This window comes from Hemitrygon akajei, chromosome 26, assembly GCF_048418815.1.
Source record: "Hemitrygon akajei chromosome 26, sHemAka1.3, whole genome shotgun sequence".
Taxonomy (NCBI): Eukaryota; Metazoa; Chordata; class Chondrichthyes; order Myliobatiformes; family Dasyatidae; genus Hemitrygon; species Hemitrygon akajei.
Window position 1 is genome coordinate 31,611,210 of NC_133149.1, and position 18,930 is coordinate 31,630,139.

An 18,930-nucleotide genomic window follows, 5' to 3' on the forward strand; every position below is an offset into this window, starting at 1 on the left:
CATCAACCTTTGTGTCGTCTGCAAACCCTTCCACCCCCACATCCAGGTCATTAATAAAAATCACGAAAAGTAGAGGTCCCAGAACTGATCCTTCTGGGACACCACTCGTCACAACCCTCCAATCCGAATGTACTCCCTCCACTATGACCCTCTGCTTTCTGCAGGCAAGCCAATTCTGAATCCACCTGGCCAAACTTCCCTGGATCCCATGCCTTCTGACTTTCTGAATAAGCCTACCTTGTGGAACCTTATCAAATGCCTTACTAAAATCCATGTAGATCACATCCACTGCACTACCCTCATCTATATGCCTGGTCACCTCCTCAAAGAACTCTAACAGGCTTGTTAGACACGATCTGCCATTCACAAAGCCATGCTGGCTGTCCCTGATCAGACCATGATTCTCTAAATGCCCATAGATCCTATCTCTAAGAATCTTTTCCAACAGCTTTCCCACCACAGACATAAGTATCACTGGTCTATAATTACACAGATTCGCCTCCCTCCAATCCTCCGGTACCACTCCCGTGGACAACGAGGACAGAAAGATCTAGCCAGAGGCTCAGCAATCTCCTCCCTCGCCTCGTGGAGCAGCCTGGGGAATATTCCGTCAGGCCCTAGGGACTTATCCGTCCTAATGTATTTTAACAACTCCAACACCGCTTCTGCCTTAATATCAACATGCTCCAGAACATCAACCTCACTCATATTGTCTTCACCGTCATCAAGTTCCCTCTCATTGGTGAATACAGAAGAGAAGTATTCATTGAGGACCTTGCTCACCTCCACAGCCTCCAGGCACATCTTCCCACCTTTATCTCTAATCTGTGCTATCTTCACTCCTGTCAACCTTTTGTTCTTCACATAATTGAAGAATGCCTTGGGGTTTTCCTTTATCCTACTCGCCAAGGTCTTCTCATGCCCCCTTCTTGCTCTCCTCAGCTCCTTCTTAAGCTCCTTTCTTGCTACCCTATATTCCTCAATAGACTCATTTGATCCTTGCTTCCTAAACCTCACGTATGCTGCCTTCTTCCATCTGACCAGATTCTCCACCCCACTTGTCACCCATGGTTCCTTCACCCTACCATTCTTTATCTTCCTCACCAGGACAAATTTATCCCTAACATCCTGCAACAAATCCCGAAACATCGACCACATGTCCATAGTACACTTCCCTGCAAAAACATCATCCCAATTCACACCCGCAAGTTCTAGCCTTTTAGCCTCATAATTTGCCCTTCCCCAATTAAAAATTTTCCAGTCCTCTCTGATTCTATCCTTTTCCATGATAATGTTAAAGGCCAAAGAGCGGTGATTACTGTCCCCCAGATGCTCACCCACTGAGAGATCTGTGGCCTGACCCGGTTCATTACCTAATACTAGATCTAATACGGCATTCCCCCAGTCGACTTGTCAACATACTGTGACAGGAATCCATCCTGGACGCACTTAACAAACTCTGCCCTGCCTAAACCATTGGAACTAATCAGGTGCCAATCAATATTAGGGAAGTTAAAGTCACCCATGATAACAACCCTATTATTTTTGCACCTTTCCAAAATCTGCCTCCCAATCTGCTCCTCGGTATCTCTGCTGCTACCAGGGGACCTATAGAATACTCCCAATAGGGTAACTGCTCCCTTCCTGTTCCTGACTTCTACCCATACTGACTCAAAAGAGGATCCTGCTACATTACCCACCCTTTCTGTAGCTGTAATAGTATCCCTGACCAGTAATGCCACCCCTTCTCCCCTTTTTCACCCCTCTCTATCCCTTCTAAAGCACTGAAATCCAGGAATATTGAGAATCCATCCTGCCCTGGTGCCAGCCAAGTCTCTGTGATGGCCACTACATCATAATTCCATGTATGTATCCAAGCTCTCAGTTCATCACCTTTGTTCCTGATGCTTCTTGCATTGAAGTACATGCACTTTAGCCCTTCTACCTTACCACCCTTATGCCCTTTATTCTGTTTCTCTTTCCTCAAAGCCTCTTTATATGTTAGATCTGGCTTTACTCCCTGCACTATATTTGCAGCTCTCACATGTCCTTTATCCTCCTCCACCTTACCATCTGCTCTAACACTCTGGTTCCCCTCCCCCTGCAAATCTAGTTTAAACCCCCTGGAGCAGCACTAACAAACCCTCCCGCAAGGATGTTCATCCCCCTCCAGTTCAGGTGCAACCTGTCCCGTCGGAACAGGTCCCACCTTCCCTGGCACAAGGCCCAATTGTCCAGAAACATGAAGCCCTCCCTCCTGCACCAACTCCTTAGCCACGTATTTAGTTGCATTATCTTCCTATTTCTAGCCTCAGTAGCATGTGGCACAGGTAGCAATCCTGAGATTGCAACCCTGGAGGTCCTGTCCTTCAACTTTGCACCTAACTCCCTAAATTCTCTTTGCAGGACCTCCTCCTTCTTCCTATCCATGTCATTGGTCCCTTCATGGACCACAACATCTGGCTGCCCACCCTCCCAGGGTGAGATGCAGGAAGATGGCGCTGAACACTTGTTCCTTTTCCACCCTAGTTCTCAATGATTTTAATCTTGCTAGATGCTTTAATTGATACACAGTAATGGAGCCGACCACAGGTTCATCTTCCACCATCAGGCTTCCACACAGCGGCCACCCCAGCCGTATCTGCACTCTCAAGAGTCTAGTTCACCAAATCTCCCAAGAGATCGCAAAAACACCAGATTATTTAGTCGGTTCGAAAGTACATCCTTAAAAGGGAAATTACAGGCTGCAGATTGCAGCAATCACAGTTCAGAGGAAGAAGTATATCTACTAGAGTAGCTGGGATTCTTGTGAGCTGTCTGCAAAACATTGCTGTTGGTCACTGGCACTATCTTGCTGAAGGGGAGGGTCACTCTGGTGGGGTTGTATTATAGATTCCCCATAGTCAGCAGAAACAGGTGTGGGGAGAAATTACTAATAGTACTAAGAATAACTGTGTTGTATCATTGGAAGATTTTAATATCCCTAGTATTAACTGGGTTACCCAGACTGTTAAGGGCTGGATGGGGTGGAATTTGTAAAACGTGTCCAGGAAAGTTTCCTGAGTTAATATATGGAGGACCCTACTCGGGAGGGTGCAATACTGGATCTCACCTTAAGAAATGAGGAAAGGCAAATTGTGGAAGAGGCAGCCAGGGAGCACTTTGGCTCTAATTATCATAATTATATTAATTTTAAGATTGTGTTGGAAAAGGATAGGTCAGGTCTACACAAACTAATTTTTGGGGAATTAGGCAGGATCTAGTAGAGGTCAATTGGTGAGCGCTTTTGAAGGGAAAGGAACAAATAGCAAGTGGGAGGCTTTTAAGAGTGAAATATCAAAATTCCTGGAGCAGCGTATCACTGTTTGGATAAAGGAGAAAGCTGACAAGTTTAGGGAAACTTGGCTGTCGAGGACTATTGTGGCCTAGTCAAGAAAAAAAAGAAAGCATGCATTGGGTTCAGGAGGTGGGTAACAAGTGAACCCCCTGATGACTATAAAAAGATTAGGAGTATCCTTAAGAGGGCTATCAATAGGTCCAAGAGAGGATACGAGATGAACCTGGCAGATAAGGTTAAGGAAAATCCTGACAAGTTCTATTGCTATATTAAGAGTAAATGGGTGACTAGAGTGAGTGAGAGAGAGCGAGAGTAGGTCCACTTAGAGATCAGCAGGGCGACCTGTGTTAAGGCACTGAAGGACGGGATTTTTAACAAATATTTCTTCTTGGTGTTTACTGAGAAGAAAATCGTGGTTACTCAAGAGATAAGGGAAACTAGTGGAAACATTGTGGAGGAAATTCATATTACCAGGGAAAAGTTATTTGCAACGTTATAGTGAATTAAGTTGGATAAATCCAGGGCCTGACTAAATGGATCCTCAGACCTTGTGGGAGGCTAGAGAAGAAATTGCAGAGGCCCTTATGGAGTTATTTGCTTCATTGTTGGCCACTGATGAAGTTCACAAGGGCTGAAAGGTGGCTAATGTTGGTCAATTATTGAAGAAGGGTAGGAAGAACAATTCAAGAAACTACAGATCAGTCAGCCTGACATCCATAGTAGGGAAGTTACTTGAGAGAATTCTGAGGGACAGCATTTGGATAGACACAATCTGATTAGGAGGAATTACCATGGCTTTGTGCTTTGACTATTATTTAAATGGGGAGAGAATTCAAAGTTCTGAGATGCAACGGGACTTGGGAGTCCTCGTGCAGGATACCCTTAAGGTTAACCTCCAGGTTAAGTCAGTGGTGAAGAAGGCAAATGCAATGTTGGCATTCATTTCTAGAGGAATAGAGTATAGGAGCAGGGATGTGATGTTGAGGCTCTATAAGGCACTGGTAAGACCTCACTTGGAATACTGTGTGCAGTTTTGGGCTCCTTATTTCAGAAAGGATGTGCTGACATTGGAGAGGGTTCAGAGAAGATTCACTAGAATGATTCCGGGAATGAGGTTAACATATGAGGAATGTTTGACCGCTCTTGGACTGTACTCCTTGGAGTTTAGAAGAATGAAGGGGGGAACCTCATAGAAACAATTTGAATGTTGAAAGTCATGGACAGAGTGGATGTGGCAAAGTTGTTTCCCATGGTGGGGGAGTCTAGTACGAGAGGACATGACTTGAGGATTGCAGGGTGCCTTTTCAGAACAGAGATGCAAAAAAATTTTTTTAGCCAGAGGGTGGTGAATCTGGAATTTGTTGCCAAGGGCAGCAGTGGAGGCCAAGTCATTGGGTGTATTTAAGGCAGAGATTGATAGGTATCTGAGTAGTCAGGGCATCAAAGGTTATGGTGAGAAGGTGGGGGAATGGGAATAAAGGGGAGATTGGATCAGCTCGTGATGAAATGGCAGAGCAGACTCCATGGGCCAAATGGCCGACTTCTGCTCCTTTGTCTTATGGTCTTATGGAAAGTCGTACTTGGCAAACCTTTCAGAACTTTTTGAAGAGGTAACCGAAAAAAGTAGATGACAGCAGAGCAGTGGATATTGTCTATTTGGACTTTACCAAGTACAAGGTTCCACATTGTAGTTTGGTTTGGAAAACTAGGTCTCATGAAGTCCAGCGGAACTAGTCAGATGGATTCAAGATTGGCTAAGAGGTAGGAAGCAGAGGGTGGTAGTTGAAAGTTGTTTCTCAGAATGGAGGCCTGTGACTAATGGTGCAGTACAGGGATCAGTATTGAGACTAGTCTGCAGAAAGCATGACATTAAGAGGTGTTGTTAAAAGTGATGAAGGTTAACTCAGACTACAGGGGTATCTTGATCAGTTAGAGACGTGGACCAAGGAGTGGCAAATGGATTTCAATAGAGGTAAGGGAAAAGCATTTTGAAAAGTCAAGCCAGTGTAGGACTTGTAATATGAATGCTAGGACACTAGGGAGTGCACTGGAACGGCAAAGGAATACAAGTCCATAGTTTGTTGAAAGTTGCATCATAGGTGGACAAGCCCTTTATTATGTTGGCCTTCTTCAATCAGGAGTAGGGACATTGGGCAGCAGTTATCCAAGTCATTGGTTTGGCCACACTTGGAGTACCGTGTACAGTTTTAGCCACTCTATCAAAGGAAGGACTTGGTTAAACTGGAAGGAGTGCAGAAAAGATTTACCAAGATATTACCTCATAGAGGGGCTTGAGTTATTGGGAGAGGTTGGCCAGACTAGATCTTTATTTCTTGGAGTAGAAGAGAATGAGGGGTGACTATATACAGGTTTATAAAATTCTGAAGAGCATAAAAAGGGTGGAGAGTAGCAATCTTTTCCCCAGAGTAGGGGGAAACTAGGGGCATAGATTTAGAGTGAAAGGAGAAAGATTTAAAGTTGAACTGAAGAACAGCTTTTTCATGCTGAGGGTGGTGAGTATATGGAACAAGCTGCCAGAGGAAGTGGTTGAGGCAAGTACAGAAGTATCACTTGGGAGCAACTGGATAGGTACATGGTCAGGCTTTGAGGGATATTGGGCAAACACAGGAAATTGTGACTAACTGGATGGGCACCCTTGGTCGGCATGGATTTGTTGAGCCAATGGGCCTACATCTGTACTGTAATGCTCTATCACTACTGGTTTCTCTTCTCTTTTCCACATGTTAAGATAATGTTTAAAAAGCTTAACTTCCTGACCAAGCATTCATCACCCTGATTAATAAGTTTGCTTTTGTTACTGAAGCACATGAAGCACATTTTGTAATGAAGCACATTTTCAGAATTAAAGCCCAGTGACAATGAAGGACTAGCAGTGCATTTCTAAGTCAGGACATTGGTTAACTTGGAGGGAACCCGCAGGTGGTCTGTTCCCCTTCTCCACTCCTCATTGAACCAGGATTTTGCTCCCAGCTTGATGGTAATAGGGAAGTGGAGGATGCAGCAGGTCATGCATTTACAGATTTGTGGTGGTATATAGTCCTGCTGCTTCTGCTGACAGCCACAGAGCATAATCAAGGTCCATATTTCAGCTGCTAGTTCTGTTCTGAATTTATCCTATATAGCATGCTTACAGTGCAACGAAATACATTAGAGAGAGACCTCAGTGTGAAGACAATAATGTCTCCATGGGGATGTCCAGTGGCCACTATAATCAATGCTATCATAGACATGCATCCAATCTCAGTTAAATTGCTATGAACAAATGAGATCAGGTGGATTTATCATTCAGGTTAATTGATTTACTACCTACTGCAGACCCAGTCACATAGCTATGTTCTTTAGGAAATGGTAGCTCAATCTACAGTGTTGTTTAGAAGCCACTCCTGGTGTTGGATTTTAAAATGTCCAAACAACAGGAAATTTTGTGCCCTGGCTGCTTTCAGTGTTTCTTCCAAGTTATTCTTCAACGTGGAGCAGCGATGATTGATCTCCTAAAGGAGGAGAATAGTAGTAATCAGGAGGATGTTTTCTGGCCCACATTTGACTTGCTGCCATGAGGCTTAATGAAGAGGGCCTGATATTAGATTTGAGGGTGCCACACCTATTCTCTTTTACATAATATAAATCATTATTTAGAGTATCACTGTGTCAGGCTGCTGTTTGAGCCAACGTGGGATTAGTCCATTGATATTTGAGAGGACAAATGTGTAAGATCAATGGAGCTGGGAATAACATTTTCATGTCCCAATTTGGTGGCTTGATTGATGCCAGGTGTTCCATTCAGTCTAATTCTTTCTCTGTTTGAAAGTAATGATAATACTTCTTGCTAGGTCTTTTAAGGGTCAACCACAAAGGGTGGGTCCAAACCCATGTAGTAATAGTAGGGCCAGACCAGGCAAGGATGGTGAAAAAAATACTAAGTCCACCTCCTTCACATTAGAATAAATTATTCAAGATCATACAACAGCTGAGTACATTTAAAAATTAAGGTATTCAGTGAACCATAGAATTGTAGGTTGGCTTAACCACCCTGGTTTGGGTGAAAGGCAGTAGTTTTGGGTGGCTGTGGGAACATAAAAAGAAATTTCCGGTTTGCATGTCACTGGTTTGCTATAATGAGCAGCCAAGACATTCCTACCCCTTTAACTTGTGTAACACTAACAGGCTATAGAAGAGATTGTTTCATAAAGATTTATTTTCAAATAAGGTCATATTGAAAGAGTGGTAAATATATGACATAACAATTCTGTATGCATCACATGATTGGAATCACGGTAGTCACAGCTTGAGTTACATAGTTACAATATCCTGTCCTTTCAATGGTCACTGAATTCTTCATTCAAATTACAGCGTACCAGCTTTTTGGTTGCAAAGACACAATTCCTCCAGCATAGTAACCAGAGTGGTCATACATTTGCAACGCTTGGCATTTCTACATTATTAACATGTAACAAATGAAGGAAGAGTTTACATTGCTAAATGTCTATAAGTAGACTTCAGGTTGCAAACTGGAAGCTACTAGCAGAGGACAGGAATTTAAGTATGCACAAGAATACTGGTCAAAAAGCATTTCAGAGCTATCAGTTCACTTCTATCTAGACAAATAGAAGAATGGAAGAAGAATGAACTTGAGTTGGGCTTACTTTTATCAGGTTTAGGCGGTCATACTGAGAAAGAAACAAAAAATAGGAAGCAAATAATAAAAATATGAACAAAAATGTTAGAAATATTCATGCAATCGTTTCAACTAATAAAATCATATGTTCAAAATACACCAAAGTTTGGCTATTGTAAAAAGAATGTTGCCTTAAAGATTACTTAATAACAGATCCAAAATAACATGATTATACTCTTTTGTTTTGCTGATGCTGAAGTAAAACCACTATACAAAAATTAAATCATGTTCTCAAACAACAAAAATTGATAGTTATTAGTATGAAGAGAGACCATTAAGCTACTGCAGCTGCTTTTACATGCAACAAGTTATTTTTCAAAATTTATTCATTTTTCAGTACAGTATGTGGGTTTATTTGCAGTTCTAAAGACTTCAGCCAATGGTGTTCTTCAAAGATACTTCCTATAATTTTGAGAACATTTCCATTAAACAAACAGAAGAAATAAAAACAGAAAATTGTGGGAACATACAACCGATGTAGCAGCATTTGTGCACAGGAAAATAAGAGTTAATGTTACAGGGTGAAGATTCTTCACAGAAATGAATGAGAGAGAAAACAAGTTAGTGTCAAGCTGCAGGGAAGGTGGAAACAAATGGATAGGACAAGTAGGAATATCCGTAGGAGGCTCAGGGTTGCTTTCGGCATGAGCTGTAATCAAGGTTCGTGGTTAAAGAAGACTGTGTTCAAGATGGCAGCTTATCTTCTTAAGGGCAATTGGGGATGCACAATTAAATGAAGCCCACATCCCTTCCAGAAATGTAAAAAAACATCTAGCCAAAGGTTCCTTTAACAATGAGAAGATTGGTGGGAATAACAGTAATTTTACCTGCTGGGATTTTTGTGGTTGTGAAGGATTAAAATTGAGAAGGGCAGATTTTGGAGGAGATTGTGATCAGAGAAGGTGAAAGCAACCCCAGGTCAGGGAAAGCCTATGATTTCTCAAAAGGATTCAGAGAAGGACTGCTGTTTTGCCTTACCTGCAATATAGCAAAGAAATTCAAAACAAAAAAAAATTATTGCTGAGACAGCCTCTGGTGTATGTATGCATATTGGTTTGGCCTATAACTCACAACATGATTACTGACTGCAGGGGTTAGATATACTGTAGTTAAGCAGTTAAGTGCAATGAACTTGACAGTTAAAATTTAACATTGCAATTGGCAGGATTAAAGGGGAAGGTTAGAGCATCAGTCCCATGAAGCAGTTTATTTACACGTTCTGCTGGCTGTTAACAAGCAGAACATCTACCTGACAGAAAATACACCTTTGACCATTGTTGATTGAATAACAACATGTGGAAAGCAAATTGACATTTTGTTGCTCAGGGGCAGCTTCAACAGTTAAACATTTGAAATTATTTGCATTTTCTGCTGAAACTGTGAAGATGAAGTTGGTAAAAATCCAGCTGTCAAAATCTGCCACAGCAGCCCAAATCTGTAGTTGAAACAAACTGCAATACAAACAGACCCAGGGTATGGTACTCTTACTTCAGAATTTAAGTAACATAGTGATTACGGTAGCTACTGAAGTAGCATTTAGGTATTGTTAATACCTTGTCATACAAGTTATCTATTATGTAATATGTTATACTAATTTATGATCTTACAGAAAACCAAAATGGCTGAGTTAGTTTTTTTAGAAACGGACTAACCATAAATTCCATTTCCAGTTGTAGATTTATCCCTTTGAATGGACATGTCAAAGTAGATCACAAAAATTTTTATTGGTCCAGAATACATATATCAATTAAAAGTTTTATGTGACGTTTAGGCTTGACTATTAAAATAACGAGGCAAGAAGTAACAGCTATTCTGAAAACCTCAACTGTTTAAAAATTCCTCTTAAGTAATCAAACAAATATGAATATTGCAAAGAATGGAATAATGAATACTTTTACATGCAAATATGCAAAATGTAGAAAACAAAACTAGTTACTGAAGTATGTTATATTCTGATACTGATGTGCTGAAGAATGGTCAAAAATTAGAAATGTATTTTTCAGTTATGGATGCATAATTGACCCATGTATTATTGGTATTTTCTGAAATATTTCAGATTTCCATCATTTGAATTCTTTTATGAAATAATATACCTCAAGACTAAATTTTACTTTTGTTAATGTTCTTCTAAGGTTTGAATTCATAGTTTTACTGAAAATGGATGTTTTCATTCAGAAGAGAGACACACACTTGAAAACATCAAAATGAATAATATGAGCTCGATAATAAATACTTCAAAGCACCAATTTTTTACTCTAGTAAATGTTAACAAAGTCTGCTGTACAATTATTGTGCATTCCACAATGCATGTCCTTATGGTTCAAAGCACAAAGAAGTATTTAATAATATATTTTAAAATGAGTTTAGGTCAAGAAGGTATAGACTACTCAGGCAGTTGATGTAGGATATGTAATAGTACAAAAATACAATCAGAAACCACAATCTATTAAGGAAACGGAAAATAAAATGCTTACTTTTGAAAGTCGCTTGTGAGACTAGAAGAGACAGAGCATGCACAGAAGAGAACAAAGAAATCACAACATAAAATTGATTGAAATTTTAAGAAATAAAGCACTTAATTGAACTTCAAGCCAAGCTGTTAGTGAATCAAAATGTCAAAATACAATATTGCTTTTATTAACTAACGGAGCCCATGGAAATCTTTATTCTGAACTATGCTGGGTGCAGTACATCGTATTCATGTGAAACATGCTATCCTTACAAATATTATTTCTGAGATACTTACAATACATCCAGTCAGTCAATCTGGAAACTCAGCTTTTGCATAATGCCACCATTTACCTGAACACGATAAACACGCTGCATTTTGTGAAATATGGTTATTCTCACTGGTGGAAGTGTTGAGGGGTGGCAGATGGGTGGTAATAAGAGTGTGCACACGTGAAATGGTGCGGACAAGGAATCAGGGGTTATGAGAGGCATACAAGTAATTGAAGTTGAGCTGAAATGTCAGATCAGCCATTAAGTATTGAATGGTGTTGCAAGATTGGTGGGGCTGGGGTTGAATCTCCTAACTTTGCTCCCACCTACATTATTACATTTCTTACTACAAGATGTCTGTGGGTGTCCAGAAAGCAATTATTTTGTCTTACTTTCTCCTGGTGGTGATGGCTCCTGTTTTTATCAACTTTCTTTAAACAACTAGATTAAAACAACAAATGATTCAGAAACTAAGAAATTAGGATCATTATTGGCTGACAGCAAAAGCATTTGATTCACTATGTTAGGACAGAATCAGTGCCATCATGCTTTATTAAGTTTATAGCACAAATAATGTCACATGCCAATGACTAGCAATTTATTAGGCATATGATTCTGGTGCAAAATAATTATGTAAACTATGCAATTTTTGCATAGTTTACATAATTATTGTAATGATGCCTACAATGATGTCAGCAATTTAGAGCCCCCCAAGCTCTACATAAAAATGAGCTGAAAAAATGAACTTTTGAAATTTAATCTGACTGAAATGTCCGGATAAGTTAATAAGTAAGTCAAATAAACTCTTCTTAGGCTTCCAGCCGGGTACAAGTATCGATCTTAACCAGCGTTTCCATAACAAACTCTGCCATCTTCATCAGAGATAATACCTAAGCATGTCTAATTTGGTGGTATAAATACCCCCATCATCCATCCCTCCTGATTGGTTAGTCCTCATCCAATCAGGTTTCCGCTGTCCCACCCTGTTTACAATTGAATGTTTTTACTTAGAGCAAGACCTTCGTCTTTGTTAAAATTCTTTTTCTCTTGTTTTACTTCAATGGCACCCTTCACTAGGTGGCCCCAAAACTCCACCTAGTTTTGTGCCGTCAAAGTCAACTCTAGATCTATTGTGAAAGCAAAGTTCTGCTATCACCGGAAAAACCAAACAGGAGGGACGGACAATGGGGGTATATATACTACTGGACTAGACATGCCCAGGCATCATCCCTGATGAAGATGGGAGAGTTTGTCATCGAAACGTTGGTCAAAATCAATACCTGCATCTGGCTGGAAGCTCGAGAAGAGTTTATCCGTCATATATGCCGGGAAACACTAGATCCTTTTTCATAAGTAAGTCACTTAGCAGAAGGAATTCTTGAATAGCAAAACATAAGTGTTTCTTGAGCTTTCAACTTTTATAATTTAAATAAGTAACTTTAACCTAATTACAAAATAGGAAAGCAAAAGATTAGGCCAGGACACAGAAACTGCAGCCCACTTAATTTGAGATGAATTTTGTTGCCCGAAGCATTTAATTTAGGGTCTGAGCCATTCCAATCTCTTAATAAGTGACCAGTGATCTGTGCTCAATATTGGGCATTACAAGGAATCAAATGGCAGAAGCCTACTTGGCTTGAATTATCCAGCATTATCAAAGATCCAGGTCCCCATTTATTTGTATATAGAGTCCTAGCTGGAAATCAGGAAATAAAGAATTTTACCAATAATCTTTTAATAATAATTAATCTTTTAATTATTCTTAGTTTTATTTTCAATGATTCTTTTTAATATTATTTACATCCATTGTAATGATTTTTAAATGTCCCTGAATATTATAATATATAAAATATTCAAAATTAAGAATCCAACTTTGATAGCAAGTCAAACTTTGCCTTCTGTCAAAGGTCGTCAGGGTTTTCTGCGGTAGGACTTTAAATCTATGTCTCTTAAAGCCCAACGCTCATGCAATGCTTTTCTACCAGATTCCAGGCTTTGAAGGGACAGCAAGATTAGCCCTCTGTAGTTGGACAAGGTGAATGTGGACTGGCAGTGAGCAGATCTGCTCCACTGAGACCTGGCTCCTTACTTTATCAATGACTTTAATGGACCGCATAATCAAGCCAACTATAAAATTAGCAGAACATACAGTATAATCTTCTCATAGTCCTAATTCCACTTTGCATTATTCTTCAATCCAAATTCCAGATATTCCATTTAAGTTGGATACAGCTCAGGTCATATAGAAACTGGATTTTACTGCTACAGCACATTATCCAATTTGCTATCAGCACCTTTCAGTGTACCCCCGACCATTCCCATAGGCCCAACATTAAGAAACAGGATATCAAACAAGATTTACTCTTTTAATCAGTTTGAGTAAGTACTAGACTGAATGTGACTGCATCATCAAACTCAACCACTGTCAAAGTTTATATATTGTCTACAACTGAAACTATAAACTGAGTCAGCAATTCCTTCAAAGGAAAAGAAAAATATAGGCAGCAAACTATCTTCTTCTGCCTATTCTTATTTCAGGATGTTCTTAAAACATGTAAGGTTCTTTAGATAGACTAACTTAATTGTAAATTTCCACACAAGTGAAATAATTGATTCTCAACATGGTTAATTTATATTTCACTTTCTCTCAGTGCTGTTAATTATGAAGAATTCATTACATAATCACTAGACTTTGTCTATTATCCTATTTAGGCAGTACACAGAATTATAAATGGTACATAAACAGTTGTAGAGATCAATTTTGCATCCCTCTTTAGTGTACTTTTTCATGTTCTGGGCAGGACTGAGAGGACTGAGTATTTGCAATTAATACTTCAGCTCCTTTAAAGAGAGAAAAAAATTGCAGCATTTTTGCCCTCAGAATACGCCAAAATGCTGTACTATTAACAGTTTCTGAAGGAATGTAGCAGCTAATTTGCATTAAGTAGGATGTACAAAAGCAATAACCTGTTTCTGTGTGTATCTGGAGAAATAAACATTAAGTCATGCACCAGAAGAATGCTTTTGTTTTAATAATAATGTGGGATCTCTTAAATTTACTTTATGGAATATCAGTTTAGCAGCTCATGTTGAAATACTTCCCAAGATTGTGTATGGAAATTTCTGGAGCACACATTAAAAGTTATATATTTATATTCTCTTTTCTTCCGTAGACATAGCTGTTCTGGTTGATGACTTCACAGAATGAGTGCCAGTTCCTTACCAGTGGCTGTGGAGAGAATCACAAGCAAGCTAATCCCATCAACTCCCTATTTGTACAATTGTGCTTTTCACATGGGTAATCAGACTGCACTTGGAACAAGTGGAGCTAATTTGTCTCCTTCTTAGTTGAGAGACACCAAGGTCATTTATAGTATCAATACTAATACCCTAACTCTAAATTTAGAGATTGAGTGTTATACCTTCCTGATCAAAGCAGCTCAGTTTCTTACTGGAAATGTGCTAATCTACATTTCAAAAGCAAGACAAAACCTATCAGTGAAAATGAGGACACAATACAATCAAATACAACACTGGAATATATAGGTTAAGTTACCATCTGATTGTGACTTTCACATTGCTGTTAGTTAGAAAAGCGTTTAATTGGAGTAAGGGGAATTATGAGGCTATCAGGCAGGAAATTGGAGGCTTAAATTGGAAACAAGATGTTCTCAGTGAAAAGTACGGAAGAAATGTGGCAAATGTTCAGGGGATATTTGTGTAGAGTTCTGTATAGGTACGTTCCAATAAGACAGGGAAGATATGGTAGGGTACAGTAACTGTGGTGTACAAAGGCTGTAATAAATCCAGTCAAGAAGAAAAGAAAAGCTTAAAAAAGGTCAGAGAGCTAGGTAATGTTAGAGATCTAGAAGATTATAAGGCTACTAGGAAGGAGCTTAAGAAGGAAGTTAGGAGAGCCAGAAGGGGCCATGAGAAGGCCTTGGCAGGCAGAATTAAGGAAAACCCCACGGCATTCTACAAGTATGTGAAGAGCAAGAGGATAAGGCGTGAAAGAATAGGACCTATCAAGTGTGACAGTGGGGAAGTGTGTATAGGCATCCGTTAGTCTCGTGACATATGGGAGACCGGCAGTTGCCCAAGCTTCAAGCCTTCCCCTCTCCACGCCACCGATGTTGTCCAAGGGAAGGGCACTAGGACCCAAGCAGCTTGGCACCAGTGTTATCGCAGAGCAACGTGTTGTTAAGTGCCTTGCTCAAGGACACAACACGCTGCTTCAGCTGAGGCTCGAACCAGTGACCTTCAGATTACTAGTCTGATGCCTTATCCACTAGGCCACGTGCCAACACAAAAAGTGTGTATGGAACCGGAGGAAATAGCAGAGATATTTAATGAATACTTTACCTCAGTATTCACTATGGAAAAGGATCTTAGTGATTGTAGTAATGACTTGCAGCAGACTGAAAAGCTTAAGCATGTAGATATTAAGAAAGAGGATGTGTTAGAGCTTTTGGAAAGCATCAATTTGGATAAGTCATCAGGACCGGACAAAATGCACCCTAGGCTACCGTGGGAGGCGAGGGAAGAGATTGCTGAGCCTCTGGCGATGATCTTTGCATCATCAATGGGGACGGGAAAGATTCTGGAGGATTGGAGAGTTGCGGATGTTGTTCCTTTATTCAAGAAAGGGAGTAGAGAAAGCCCAGTAAGCTATAGACCAGAGAGTCTAACCTCAGTGGTTGATAAGTTGATGGAGAAGATCCTGAGAGGCAGGATTTATGAACATTTGGAGAGGTATAATATGATTAGCAGTAGTCGGCATGGCTTTGTCAACAGCAGGTCATGCCTTATGAGCCTGATTGAATTTTTTGAGGATGTGACTAAACACATTGATGAAGGAAGAGCAGTAGATGTAGTGTATATGGATTTCAGCAAGGTATTTGATAAGGTACACCATACAAGGCTTATTGAGAAAGTAAGGAGGCATAGGATCCAATGGGACATTGCTTTGTGGATCCAGAACTGGCTTGCCCACAGAAGACAAAGAGTGGTTGTAGACAGGTCATATTCTGCATGGAGGTCTTGTCACCAGTGGAGTGCCTCAGGGATCTGTTCTGGGACCCTTACTCTTTGTGATTTTTATAAATGATCTGGATGAGGAAGTGGAGGGATGGATTAGTAAGTTTGCTGATGACACAAAGGTTGGAGGTGTTGTGGATAGTGTGGAGGGCTGTCAGAGGTTACTGTAGGACATTGATAGGATGCAAAACTGGGCTGAGAAGTGGCAGATGGAATTCAACCCAGATAAGTGTGAAGTGGTTCATTTTGGTAGGTCAAATACAATGGCAGAATATTGTATTAATGGTAAGACTCTTGGCAGTGTGGAGGATCAGAAGGATCCTGGGGTCCGAGTCCATAGGACGCTCAAAGCAGCTACGCAGGTTGACTCTGTGGTTAAGAAGGCGTATGGTGTATTGGCCATCATCAATCACGGAATTGAATTTAGGAGCCGAGATGTAATGTTGCAGCTATATAGGACCCTGGTCAGACCCCACTTGGAGTACTGTGCTCAGTTCTGGTCGCCTCGCTACAGGAAGGATGTGGAAGCCATAGAAAGGGTGCAGAGGAGATTTACAAGGATGTTGCCTGGATTGGGGAGCATGCCTTATGAGAATAGGTTGAGTGAACTCAGCCTTTTCTCCTTGGAGTGAAGGAGGATGAGAGGTGACCTGATAGAGGTGTATAAGATGATCAGAGGCATTGATCGTGTGAATAGTCAGAGGCTTTTTCCCAGGGCTGAAATGGTTGCCACAAGAGGACACAGGTTTAAGGTGCTGGGTAGTAGGTACAGAGGAAATGTCAGGGGTAAGTGTTTTACTCAGAGAGTGGTGAGTGCGTGGAATGGGCTGCTGGCAATGGTGGTGGAGGTGGATACAATAGGTTCTTTTAAGAGGCTTTTAGATAAGTACATTGAGCTTAGTAAAATGGAGGGCTATAGGTAAGCCTAGTAATTTCTAAGGTGGGGACATGTTCAGCACAACTTTGTGGGCCGAAGGGCCTGTATTGTGCTGTAGGTTTTCTATGTTTCTATGTTTATGAGAAATTACTATGTTCAAACTAACTGCCAGTATCTCAACAATAGCTACATTTCACAAAACTTCACCGGATGAAAAACATCTTTTGGACATCATATGGCCATGAAAGGCATCATATAATTCCAAATGTCATTTTTTTGGCAAATATTTTGGAGGAAAGTTACAAGCAACTTTCAGATTAAAAAAATGATAAAAGCTAACAGAAATGCAGCATTGAGATAAATAAATTAAATGGAATTACAGTAGTTGTAAGGTGTTCTGTAGTTGTCAAAGATTGATTTCCAACATCAGTCCTCCAAAAAACCTGTTAACTTTAAATCATAGTCACACAGCAGAGAAAAAGGCCTTTCAGCCCAATTCATCTATGCCAACTGTGATCTATTTTACACTAATCCCATTCTGTCTATATCCTCACCAAGAACCAGTCCAAATGCCTTTTATATGTTGTATTTTCATTTGCCGCTCCCATTTCCTCTGGCAACTTGTTCCGTATAATGATCATCCTCTGTATGAAAAGGTGTCTGTCTATTCTACTTCAATATTTTCCCTTTTCACCTTAAATCTATGCCCTCTGTTTTAGAACTCCCTCACCAAGGAAAAATCAATCTACCCTATCTCTGCCCCTCATAATTTTATAAAGGTCTAAAAGGTGACCCCTCAGCCTCCTACATTACAATGAGAATATCCAATCTCTCCTTATAAATTAAGCTTTCATCAAGTCAACATTCTGGTGAATCTTTTCTGCATTTTTTAATGCTACCAAGTCGTTCCTGTAGCGTAGCAACCAAATTGTTCACAAAACTCCAAGCGCAGCCTGACCAGTGCTTTGCACAGGAGCAAATATGATATCCCAATTCATTTACTTGATGCTTTGGACTATGAGGGCAAGCATGCCAAATGCATAATCCACCTGTGTCACCTTTTCAAGGAGTTGTGAATTTGCACTTCACAATCCCTCTATGGATCAACGTTCCTGAGGTCACTGCCATTTAGTTTATCATTACTCTATCCATATTTCATCCTACTACAGACTGAATGGTCATTGATTGAAAATATTAACTCAGTTTCTTTTGCCTCACCAACATGTTTCCAGTATATTCTGTTTTTAATTGAGATTTGTAGCATCTGTGATATTTTACTTCTAAATTAACATCCACTTAAACTAATGTTGGATTGTACTGATCAATTTGCCTCAGTAGAATGAAACTTGGATCATTAAGTGACAAAATTGTGGTCACATTGGGGAAGTTCCTATCATGGTTTGCTTTCAGGCTGATATCATATCACAGACCTCTCAGCAATGACATCATTACTTGTTTTACTTAACTGCTGTTGATTCCAAGTAGGCAATGTAGGAACATGTTGGTTTGTCATGCTGTTTTTAATGAATGACATTTATATTTTATTTGCTACGTTTACTCTGTAACAATGCTACTTTAAGGGTCACTGACAACTGCTGCAGGCTGTTTAAAGCAAAAACTTCAACCTCATAATTACCTGCCATTCTACCATATTTGTAAGTGCATACATGGGAACCTAGACGACTGTTTGCTTACACAAAGTAGATTACTTTCTCTTCATTATTTCCACCACAATTTGCATGGTGAAACACAAACCACTTGCATAGTATATACTTAGTAATATTCAACTAGCCCCTGTAAGAATTGTAACCCAAGTGGTTTGGCTACTGGACATTGGAATGATAGCACTGCTTTATAGTGTTAATTACAATACAAGGCCTATATTTGGCATGTCAAACTGTGACGTAAATAATTTGTTTTAAAGTTATTTGAACATTTTAGATGTTTATTGCATACATTATCTTTTTCCCTTTTTAAAATTCTTTGAAGTTTATACATTTTAAAAACAATTTTAATGATTTATTTTAATATGTATTTATGAATGTCAGAAATTTCAGAAATTTTAATAATTTTTACAGATAGAAAAGCCAGGTGCTTTTCAAGATATTCTCAGCTACATTTTGGCTCAGACTACTCTGGTCCCAACAGAAGAACAGTAGAAAAAGGGAGGGGAAAGAATATACAGAGTTAGGCAGAAAGCTGAAAAGCAGGACCTCCAGGGTAGTCATCTCTGGATTGCTGCCTGTGCCACATGCCAGTGAG

At 39.9% G+C, this 18,930-nt stretch overlaps 1 protein-coding gene across 1 annotated transcript in view; it reads right to left on the reverse strand.

Annotated features, from left to right (window-relative positions):
- The window catches only part of LOC140716830 (protein Aster-B-like), a 440,998-nt gene that overhangs the window by 138,316 nt on the left and 283,752 nt on the right, over positions 1–18,930 (reverse strand). The window contains exons 9-10 of the mRNA XM_073029779.1: positions 10,508–10,528; positions 8,002–8,025 (exon numbers count right to left, since the gene is read on the reverse strand). Coding sequence (XP_072885880.1) covers positions 8,002–8,025; positions 10,508–10,528 — 45 coding nt within the window. The remainder of the gene's footprint in view (positions 1–8,001; positions 8,026–10,507; positions 10,529–18,930) is intronic.